Source organism: Callospermophilus lateralis, chromosome 3 (genome assembly GCF_048772815.1).
Source record: "Callospermophilus lateralis isolate mCalLat2 chromosome 3, mCalLat2.hap1, whole genome shotgun sequence".
NCBI lineage: Eukaryota > Metazoa > Chordata > Mammalia > Rodentia > Sciuridae > Callospermophilus > Callospermophilus lateralis.
Genome location: NC_135307.1, coordinates 154,919,073 through 154,931,213, shown reverse-complemented (window position 1 = coordinate 154,931,213; position 12,141 = coordinate 154,919,073). Strand labels below are relative to the sequence as shown.

At 38.4% G+C, this 12,141-nt stretch overlaps 1 protein-coding gene across 5 annotated transcripts in view; it reads right to left on the bottom strand.

Annotated features, from left to right (window-relative positions):
- Ralgapa2 (Ral GTPase activating protein catalytic subunit alpha 2) overlaps positions 1-12,141 on the bottom strand; it is a 325,597-nt gene that overhangs the window by 252,620 nt on the left and 60,836 nt on the right. For all 5 annotated transcript variants that reach the window (XM_076851458.2, XM_076851460.2, XM_076851457.2 and 2 more), the window contains exon 5: positions 1,596-1,639. In XM_076851458.2, coding sequence (XP_076707573.2) covers positions 1,596-1,639 — 44 coding nt within the window. The remainder of the gene's footprint in view (positions 1-1,595; positions 1,640-12,141) is intronic.

Sequence of the window (12,141 nt, the reverse complement as noted above, 5' to 3'; positions counted from 1 at the left end):
ACCTGGCTCAACCAGACAGGGCAGACCTCCAGCTACACTGCCTCAAGTCCATACTCTATTCTAAACTCTTCACTGTGCTCTGAATGGTCAGCATTCCCTGGTAGAAAAAAAAAAATCAAGATAGGTAGGTAGACATGTACTTTTTCTTCTTCTACACTTCCAACTTCATCATATCCCTAGAATTAAAAAAGGCATCCCTCCTTTTCTGCATTCCTAAGTGGTTGAAAAAGATGATGTCAATAAAAGAAGATAAATAAGCAAACGAGAATGAAATGTGTCAGATGCAACTGAAAGATGTAATGAGCTCCAAATACAGGCAATTGGAGTGGCTGCCTGATCTCCTTTCAATTAACTCAAGGTAAGACTGGTCCCTCCAAATCAAGAGTGTTGCAAGGCAAACACGAAACTCCGCAGGAAAACCAAAAAGTGGAGAAGAGGAGACACACACACACACATACACACACACACACACATACACATACACACACACGAGAGAGAGAGAGAGAGAGAGAGAGAGAGATAGAGATAGAGAGAGAGAGAGAGAGAGAGAAGAAGAAGAAGAAGAAGAAGAAGAAGAAGAAGAAGAAGGAGGAGGAGGAGGAGGAGGAGGAGGAGGAGGAGGGAAGAGAAGAAAGATTCACCAATTTCCAAGAGAAGTCAAAATACACCAAGACAGATACCCTAGCTGGCAACAGTACTACCACATTAACTGAGGGAATTTACAGCATACTTCCAAACATACGCCTGGACTCCACCACTGCTCTGCTTAAACCTCCATGTCTTTCCATACTATTGCTCCTTTCCTCTAGCAGGTAAAATGAGGGGTAATGTTGAATACATATTATTCAGCCATCAAGCAAAAATGATGCAGCTCTACACACACCTAATCAAATAATATTTAACATAAGGAAAGTTTCTGTGAAATTCTATAAGTCTCCAATTTTTCATGTTAACTATAGTTAACTATATTTAATTATAGTTAACTATATTTCCTTAAAAAATGTGGGGGGGTGGGAACAAATATGGAAATCACAGTGAGTTAAGAATAGATTGTTTCTGTTTTTCAACATATAAGAGGAAAGTTAATATATCAAGTTTTAAGTGTCTGTGGTTGTTTAAACTGGTATACAGACAAAAATGTAGTACCTTATTAAAGACATGAACATATCTACAAGTGAACAATTCACCAGTCTCACTGCCTTCTGCCACTCATGTTTTAGGGTCATCTTATCCCAGCATCAGATAGTCTATGTCATTATAAATAATACATTTTTATTTTAAAATAATCCAACTTCAACTTAAATTACAAGATCACCAACTGCAAATAGATGAAAAAATATTCAAGAGTGAGGCTCTCTGCTGTTTTTTCCTCCCACAATAGTTCTACTTAAAATGTCCTTCACAATATAAGTGACAAGGTTAAGAACAAAACCTTTCTAAACAATATTTGTCATATAATTGCTCAATTAAAAATAAAAACTAAGAAAGTGGTTTATAAAGATCTTTCATATTCAAAATGGCCTTTGTTACTTTGTGGCATTAATAAACTTAAGAGTAATTAAAAATGCCATTATATTTTCATCTAAAATAAATACCTTAACAGAATTTCCAGTGTGTAGAAGCTTCTTTAAAGTTGAGCCTGAAAGTTTAAAACAATGAATTAGAAATAGAGTATATAAATAAATGTTTAAGATCTATTTTTTTAAAAAAATAAGTTTTAGAAATAAAAGTACTTTGTGATAAAAGGGTATACTTTCCTAAAACTAAAAGGAAGAAGGACACCCTTGAGAAGCAAAGCAATGTCACAAAAGGAAAAAGTGTTGAGGTAAAAGTACTTTAAGTACGTGCCTCTTCAAAATTCTTTAAAAATAGTCAAAATGATTGATATTGAGGTAACCCAAATACTTTCCTGAATTTAATAAAAAAAAACTCATCAAAATTAAAATAGACTTTATTATTGCTATATGTAAATACGTGACTACATGAACAATGTGATTCTGCAACCTATACACTCAGAAAAATGAGAAATTATACCCCATCTGATTCAAATGTATGATATGTCAAGATCATTGTACTGTCAGGTATAACTAATTAAAAAAAATTTCAACTCTACTTGCTACTTATTTTCAATTGTGAGATCTACCAATGTCTTTTTGACCAACTGACAATTTTTTAAAGATATTGTAAGGTGAAAAGTTCGTAAAGGTACAAAAATCCTTTCTTATTTTAGTTTTTTTTATTGGTTGTTCAAAACCTTACAAAGCTCTTGACATATCATAATTCATACATTAGCATACATTAGCTTCAAGTGAGTTATGAACTCCCATTTTTACCCCGTATACAGATTGCAGAATCACATGGGTTACACATCCACATTTTTACATAATGCCATACTAGTAACTGTTGTATTCTGCTACCTATCCTATCCTCTACTATCCCCCCTCCCCTCCCCTCCCATCTTCTCTCTCTTCCCCATCTACTGTAATTCATTTCTCACCTTGTTTATTTTCCCATTCCACTCACAACCTCTTATATGTAATTTAGTATAACAATGAGGGTCTCCCTCCGTTTCCATGCAATTCCCCTTTTCTCTCCCTTTCCCTCCCACCTCATGTCTCTGTTTAAAGTTAATCTTTTCTTCCTGCTCTTCCTCCCTGCTCTATTCTTAGTTGCTCTCATTATATCAAAGAAGACATTTGGTATTTGATTTTTAGGGATTGGCTAGCTTCACTAAGCATAATATGCTCTAGTGCCATCCATTTCCCTGCAAATTCCATGATTTTGTCATTTTTTAGTGCTGCGTAATACTCCATGGTGTAAAAATGCCACATTTTTTTAATCCATTCATCCATTGAAGGGCATCTGGGTTGGTTCCACAGTCTAGCTATTGTGAATTGTGCTGCATTGAACATCGATGTGGCAGTATCCCTGTAATACGCTCTTTTAAGGTCTTCAGGGAATAGTCCAAGAAGGGCAATAGCTGGATCAAATGGTGGTTCCATGCCCAGCTTTCCCAGGAATCTCCATACTGCTTTCCAAATTGGCCGAACCAATTTGTAAGTCCCACCAGCAATGTACAAGAGTACCCTTTTCCCCACATCCTCGCCAGCACTTGTTGTTGTTTGACTTCAGAATGGCTGCCAATCTTACTGGAGTGAGATGGTATCTTAGGGTGGTTTTGATTTGCATTTCTCTGACTGCTAGAGATGGTGAGCATTTTTTCATGTACTTGTTGATTGACTGTATGTCCTCCTCTGAAAAGTTTCTGTTCAGGTCCTTGGCTCATTTGTTGATTGGGTTATTTGTTATCTTATTGTCTAATTTTTTGAGTTCTTTGTATATTCTGGATATTAGGGCTCTATCTGAAGTGTGAGGAGTAAATATTTGTTCCCATGATGTAGGCTCCCTATTTACCTCTCTTATTGTTTCTCTTGCTGTGAAAAAACTTTTTAGTTTAAGTAAGTCCCATTTGTTGATTCTTGCTATTAACTCTTGTGCTATGGGTGTCCTATTAAGGAATTTGGAGCCCGACCCCACTATATGTAGATCGGAGCCAACTTTTTCTTCTATCAGACGCAGAGTCTCTGATTTGATATCAAGGTCCTTGATCCATTTTGAGTTAACTTTTGTGCATGGTGAGAGGAGGGGGTTCAGTTTCATTTTGTTGCATATGGATTTCCAGTTTTCCCAATACCATTTGTCGAAGATGCTATCCTTCCTCCATTGCATGCTTTTAGCCCCTTTATCAAATATAAGATAGTTGTAACTTTGTGGATCGGTTTCTGTGTCCTCTATTCTGTACCACTGGTCCACCCGCCTGTTTTGGTACCAGTACCATGCTGTTTTTGTTACTATTGCTCTGTAATATAGTTTGAAATCTGGTATCGCTATACCACCTGATTCACACTTCCTGTTTAGAATTGCTTTTGCTATTCTGGGTCTTTTATTTTTCCATATGAATTTCATGATTGCTTTATCTATTTCTACAAGTAATGCCTTTGGGATTTTGATTGGCATTGCATTAAACCTATAGAGAACTTTTGGTAATATCGTCATTTTGATGATGTTAGTTCTGCCTATCCATGAACAGGGTATATTTTTCCATCTTCTAAGATCTTCTTCTACTTCTCTCTTTAGGGTTCTGTAGTTTTCATTGTATAAATCTTTCACCTCTTTTGTTAGGTTGATTCCCAAGTATTTTTTTTTTTTGAGGATATTGTGAATGGAATGTTTTTCCTCATTTCCGTTTCAGAAGTTTTGTCACTGATATACAGGAATGCCTTTGATTTATGCGTGTTGATTTTATATCCTGCCACTTGGCTGAATTCATTTATTAGTTCTAGTAGTTTTTTTGTAGACCCTTTTGGGTCTTCGAGGTATATAATCATGTCATCCGCAAATAGTGATAATTTAAGTTCTTCTTTTCCAATTTTTATGCCTTTAATTTCTTTTCGTCTGTCTAACTGCTCTGGCCAGTGTTTTGAGAACTATATTGAATAGAAGTAGTGATAGAGGGCATCCCTGTCTTGTTCCAGATTTTAGAGGGAATGCCTTCAATTTTTCTCCATTCAGAATGATGCTAGCCTGAGGCTTAGCATAGATAGCTATTACAATGTCAAGGTAATTTCCTGTTATCCCTAGTTTTTCTAATGTTTTGAACATAAAGGGATGCTTAACTTTGTCGAATGCTTTTTCTGCATCTATCGAGATGATCATATGGTTCTTATCTTTAAGTCTATTGATGTGGTGAATAACATTTATTGATTTCCGTATATTGAACCATCCTTGCATCCCAGGGATGAATCCTACTTGATCATGGTGCACTATTTTTTTGATGTGCCTTTGTATCCGATTCACCAGAATTTTATTGAGGATTTTTGCATCTAGGTTCATCAGGGATATTGGTCTGTAGTTTTCTTTCTTTGAGGTGTCTTTGTCTGGTTTCGGAATCAACGTGATATTGGCCTCATAGAATGAATTTGGAAGAGCTCCCTCTTTTTCTATTTCCTGAAATAACTTGAAAAGTATTGGTTTTAATTCTTCTTTAAAGGTTTTGTAAAACTCCGCTGTATACCCATCCGGTCCTCGGCTTTTCTTGGTTGGTAGTCTTTTGATTGCTTCTTCAATTTCATCCATTGATATTGGTCTGTTCAAATTGTGTGTATCCTCCTGACTCAGTCTGGGCAAATCATATGTCTTAAGAAATTTATCGATGTCTTCACTATCTTCAATTTTATTGGAATATAGGTTTTCAAAATAATTTCTAATTGTCTTCTGTATTTCTGTAGCATCTGTTGTGATATTGCCTTTTTCATCCCGTATGTTAGTAATTTGAGTTCTCTCTCTTCTTCTCTTCGTTAGCATGGCTAAGGGTTTGTCAATCTTATTTATTTTTTCGAAGAACCAACTTTTAGTTTTGTTAATTTTTTCAATAGTTTCTTTTGTTTCAATTTCGTTGATTTCCGCTCTGATTTTAATTATTTCTTGCCTTCTGCTGCATTTGCTGTTGTTTTGTTCTTCCTTTTCTAGGGCTTTGAGATGAAGTGTGAGCTCATTTATTTGTTGGTTTTTCTTTTTTTTTGAGGAATGACCTCCAGGCGATGAATTTCCCTCTTAAAACTGCTTTCACTGTGTCCCATAGATTCCGATAAGTTGTGTCTGTATTTTCATTTATCTCTAAGAATTTTTTGATTTCCTCCTTTATGTCTTCTATAACCCCTTGATCATTCAGTAACATATTGTTCATTTTCCATGTGATATAGGATTTTCCCATCCTTCTTTTATCATTGATTTCCAGTTTCATTCCATTATGATCAGATAAAATGCATGGTATTATCTCCACCCCTTTATATTTACTGAGGGTTGCCCTATGGCATAATATATGGTCTATTTTTGAGAAGGATCCATGTGCTGCTGAGAAAAAAGTATATCCACTTGATGATGGTTGATATATTCTATATATGTCAGTTAAGTCTAGGTTATTGATTATGATATTGAGATCTATAGTTTCTTTATTCAACTTTTGTTTGGAGGATCTGTCCAATGGTGAGAGAGGTGTGTTGATGTCACCCATAATTATTGTGTTGTGGTCTATTTGATTCTTGAACTTGAGGAGAATTTGTTTTATGAACGTCGCAGCACCATTATTTGGTGCATAAATATTGGTAATTGTTATATCTTGTTGGTGAATAGTTCCTTTTAACAGTATATAATGTCCTTCCTTATCCCTTTGGATTAACTTAGTCTTGAAGTCGATTTTATTCGATATGAGGATGGCCACCCCTGCTTGCTTGCGAGGACCGTGTGCGTGGTATATTTTTTCCCAACCTTTCACCTTCAGCCTGCTTATTTTAGTCTTAATTGTTTAAAATTTCCCTTTATATATCATGCCTCAAGCTAAACAACAAAGAAGCATACCACCAGACAAGGCTTAAGAACATGGAAAAACTCCCTTTGGGATGCTGGTGCACAAAGATAGTTGGAAGTAGCTAGTGGATCAAGAACATAGAACTTCCTAGGACTACACGATGCACATACTAAGTAGGCAAAAGGAAGCAGGAATTTTAAATTAACCAAAAATTAGCTCAAAATGGATCAATATGAAACATAATAAGAGAACTGCAAGAAGAAAACCACAGGGGATCTTTGTGACTTCAGGTTGAGTAAAAATTGTCTAGACACAACACCAAAAGCATAATCTATGGAAGAAAAAAATTGAATTTCTTCAAAATTAAAAGCTTTACTCCTCAAAAGGCACTATTTAAGGGACTAAAACAACAAGATAGGGAGAAAATATTTCCAAGACATATCTAATAAAAAAACAAAGAATATGTAAAGAACTCTCAAAATTTAATATTAAGGAAAAAATGTTTAAATGGATAGTATATTTGAACACACAAGTCCACGAAAAACATACAGATGGCAAACCCATGAAAAGATGATCAAGTTCTTTAGTCAAGGAGATATTAATACTAATCTTTTTTAAATTGACTATACCAAGTATTTTTAACTGGAACTGTCACAGTGAGGATGGTAATATAAAATGGCACAAACACTGTGGAAAACATTTTGGCAGTTAAACATATGCCTTTATATGATTCAGCCATTCCATTCCCAAGAGGTAGGAAAGCATATATTTATACAAAGACTTGTATACAAATATTTACAGTAGCTTAATATTTCTAACTGCCAAATACTAGAAACAACACAAATGTCTATCAACAAGTGGACAAATAAACAAATTATGCTATGACCATATAATGTAATACTGTACTATTAAGAAATAAGAATAAACCATTAATATATGCAACAACATAGGTGAATCTCAAGTGAAAGATGAAAACGAGTATATGCAGTATGATTCTATGTATATAAGACTCTAGAAAATGCAAGTTAGCAACAAAATCAGATCAGTGTTTAACTCGGGACTGAGTGATGAGGTAGGGAAGGGTGGTGAGGAAACTTTTTTTTTCCAACGGGGATGAGGAAACTTTTGACGGCAAGATCTCTCTTCATTACCTGATAGTAGTATTATTTTCACAAATACATACATATATTTTTTGTGTGTGTGTGTATCAAAACTTCTCAAAATGTGCATTTAAAATATATTCAGTTTACTGTATCCCTAATCAAGATGTTATTCAAAATAAAAAAAGAAAAGGTAGCATAGAAGTGACTGGGTGAAAGATCTAAAGGACGGAGGTTGTGGTCAGAGATCTACATAATGAAAAATGTCAGGAAGATGCCTAAGGATAGGGGTGAGGAACAATGGGCTGATGAGTAATTTAGATTGGTGGAAAAGACTAGGAGAGAACAAGGCCATGAAAAAGAAGAAGAGGAAGAGAAAGAAAGCAAAAGAAAAGGCAAATGAGATCTGAAATTGCCACTGGAGAAAAGAAAGACTATGAACTCACCCCACAATCCTGAAGGAGATAGAGGAACCTCAGGAAAGCCATATTTCAGATGGCCAAGGAGGTGAAACAGAGAGACTGAGGCTGCAGTGCTACTGTTTGGCAAAGGGAGTTGGCTCTGATGCTCCTCTGAGTATTCATTCTACCCATTTTTCATGAACACAGAGGCTCTCAGAATTTGGGTCTCGCTGCAATGCACTTTTGAGGGAGTCCTAGTGTCACGTTGATAGGGAGGCCCTGCTCCCTCAGGAAGAGTAGGGAATGGCATGGCCTAACGGCAAAGGAACCAGGAAAAGCTATAAGACTCAGGCTTCTAAGAAGAGTCTAGAACCCAGTAGGCAGTAAAAACTTTAAGAAAAGAGGCTGGTGAGAAGTTGTGCTCACATTCAGAAATATGGGGCCCCTGGGTAGCCCCAGGCATAAAGCCAGGGACACTCTTGAAATGTCGAAGACAAATTTTAGTTTAGTTATGCACTTGGTTTTTATACTATATATAAGAAAAATCTAATTAAATAAATGAAATTTAATAACAAGTCATATTTTAAAATTCATGAAGTACTACATATATGTAAATTTTCTACCAAGTAAGCCCTACTCTTTTAGACCTGAGGGTGATTTATTTTCAACAATTTTACTATAAAACACCTCTAATACAAAATATGTCCTTTCACCCACTCCATACACATTTATTAGGCATAGCACCATACTCTAAATCAAATACAAAAGCTGCTATCTAGAGGCTCATGAGAAGCAAATCCTTTAAAGGTGAACAGACATATAACTTTAGTTCTGTGTTCACATGGATAAGTACTACAGCTCTTGCATCAAATATCCTTATTTTCCTGCTGCTACCATCCACTGTTATCTCATTCCCATTTTTATCTCATTATTGCCCAAAGATAAGGTATCAAGCACCCACCCAGTATCTACCACAATTTACTCATCTAAAAGTAGCTTCAGAAAAGCTTGATAAACAATTTTTCCACTTGTAATCAGTAATGGAAATTTGCAAATAGCTCAGTTGTAGGTTAGCTAATATCACAGAGTCCATGAGTGTTATTTCATCCACATTCCCAATTTTGTTCTTCAAAGATCTCTTATAGCAGTACCTCTCTATATGCGGAATAATGAACTGGTGTTTATTTTACACTGTAAAACAATTTCCTCATTCAGTGATTTACAGAAAAGAGTCAGCCATTAAAAACCCAAACAAGAAGACACTATTTTCCTTCTAAGAAAAAAATCCATGTATGTATAATATGTCAAAATACACTTTACTCTCATGTATATTTAAAGACAGGATAAAAAAACTGTTTTAAGAGAAATCAAACATCTTTGCTACAAACAAAACAAAGTGACATATAAGACAGATTTTGTGGCATAAAAGGCAGAGCATTGTGGTAGTTGCTGTCTATTATTTTCTTCTCAGGGTAAAATATGGCTATCAAGGAAGCCTGAGAGGTTTTGAGACTAGCAGAATATAGGAGTTGCTCTTATTTCTGATTTTTCTGCTTAGTTAATTGTCAATTCTAGGAAATATACTGCATGTGGCCCAAACTTCAAGGTTCTATCCCAACATTTCAGAGTGCCTTTCCCCTACAAGCTGCAATAACATTTAGTTAAGAAGTTATATAGTAGTGGTCTTCCTATAAGGTAAGGAATATTAACTATCTAGACTGTTAGACACTGGCTGGTGAGAGGACCACTAATTCCAGAAGTTTTGCAGAGGTCAAGATGCCAGTACTGGGAAGATGGTCAAAGCACAGTCCTTTCTTTGGAGGCTGGTGTTGTTGGGTGTGTGGGAGATTCCTGGCTGAAGTTAAGTTTCCATCTCGACAGAACATCACAGAACCCCTTGCCCCTCACCCTCCTCTCCGAAGAGTGCCAAATTCAAAGGTTTCCTTGACCAATCCCCACAGGACACAGTGTCCGCTCACTGTTCCTGAGTCACCCTGCCAATCAGCACCCACCACGGCCCCTACACAACCCTTCTTAAGCGGAAGCTTGTGAGCACACACCCTCAGCCCTCTACCTCTCTTCCTCTTCTTTCTCTGCCCTTTTCTACTTCTTCTTCTTTCTCTCCTCTTTCTCTCTGCCCTCCTCCGCTCCTCTCTCTGCCTCTCCTTTTCTTCCCTTTCCGGCAGCCCCCCAATAAAATCTCTTGGTTGAATCTCTGTCTCAGGTGAGTCACTTGCCTTTCATTGGTGCCTTTACTCATATGGGACTCCCCTGCTTTTAAGCAGGACTCCCATCTTGCCGGAGATCACCATCTGAGCAGAGACCAACCTGCACCCATCTTCTCGATTGCCTCCTTCGCATCCACCATCGGCCTACAAATTGGTGAGTCCCCCTCTCCAGACTCCCAAACCCTCCAAGGCACAGTAACAGGGAACTGGCCGTTGATCTTCCAGCCCTTGTGGTGTCTCGCAGGGAGGAATACATCCCATCCAGACCTTCATGGTCGCTGTGGTCCTCCTGAAGTCTTCCCCTTCCAACAGGCCTCAGCTGGCTTGAGAATTGGCAAGCCCCTTCCCCTCCTTGAGTGTGGGTCTCCTCTTTCCCCCTTTTGGTTGGAAACCCTGACTCCCAGGGCCCTGCAGGAGGGCACCTCACCAGAGGATTTTCGGTAACAACTGTATCCTCGGTCTAAAATCTCGTTCTGATATTTGGCTCGAGTGGGACGCCTCTCCAGTCAACATATCATACCCTTCCTCATAGTCCCAAGGGGGGCACCTCCTCCCTGCCAGCCGACTCCCTTGACAATTTGGACACCCTCAGCATAACCCCGGAGATCAAACCCAAGAAACTGATAAAATTCTCTACTCAGAATTGGCCCAATTATCCCTTAGATAACCAAAACCATTGGCCCCCTTGTGGGTCCTTGCCACAGTCTGGCTGGGCACAAATAACTGGGAGGTCACGAGCCACTTGTAGGTTCAAACAGGAACTACTTTATTGCCCAAACCCAACGGGAACTCCGCGAGAATTCAAAAGTAGCGGGCACCTGAGGTAGCAGGAGCCGCCTTATTGCTGGACAGCAGAGATTTATATACACAACTGAATACACAGCTTGTTTCAACTTAGCATCATCCAGTTACAGCAATCAGTCATTATCTTAATAATTATACACAGCTTAACTTAATTATCATCATATTAATGGCTTGCTGGCGTTACTTCTCAACCACTCCTCCTGGCAAAATGCCAGGCGCCATCTTGATTTGGTTGTGGCTCTCAACAGGTCCTTAGACCCTGCCATTTTATGGGATATCTATAACTACTATGAGCGATCGAAAAAGTGGGCAGAGATTACATATATTTAGGCTTTCTTCCTCTGTCTTGCTGTACTCTTGCAACCCAAAGCATGTCCTCTTGGATTACAAACCCTCCTCTCTTTCTGCCTCCTCATCCAAGGATTTCAATCCAACCAACTAGCCACAGCAGCCATATCTTGCCCAAACCCCTCCCCTACTTTCCTCTTCCCTTGTCTATGCCAGTCCCTGCCCCTGCCCCTCTGCCTCCTCCTCCTTCGGGCCCTGCCCCCACTTCCTCTTTCAGTCTTCCCCACCTGCTTCCGTGTACAGTCTGTCCAGCCACACTCTACTTCAATTATGGCTCCTTTGAGAGAGGTTGCTGGGGCAGAAGGGATCCTTAGGGTCCACGTACCCTTCTCCATAGTGGACCTTTCACAGTTGAAAACGTTTGGGTTTCTACACTACCAACTCTGCCTCATATATAAAGGAGTTTTAGTACTTACTCCAAGCCTGTATTCTCACTTTTCAAGACATTTACATGATCCTGGCCAATACCCTTCTCCCAGAGAAATGCAGGCAGGTCTGGGAACAAGTCCATAATTATGCTGATGAGGTCCATCAAACCACCCTGCCCACCCTCTAGGCACCCAGGCAGTTCCTGATCTGGACCCTAATTAGGACTACAATACTGCTGTAGGATTAGCCCTGAGGGACCAATTTTCTACCAGCCTAGTTGTTGGACTCAGCTGGGCAGCTCAGAAGGCAGTAAATTATGAAAACCTCCAAGAAATTATTCAGAACAAAAACCCTTCCACCTTCCTAGATAGACTGACTAAGGCTCTCCAGCAATAACTAATTTAGACCCTGAGATCCCCGATGGGAGACAGCTCCTAATGACCTACTTCTCCCAGAGCTATCCCGACATTTAGGCGAAAATTTAAAAACTGGAACGGGAACCCTTGACCCCCCAGACTGAAGTC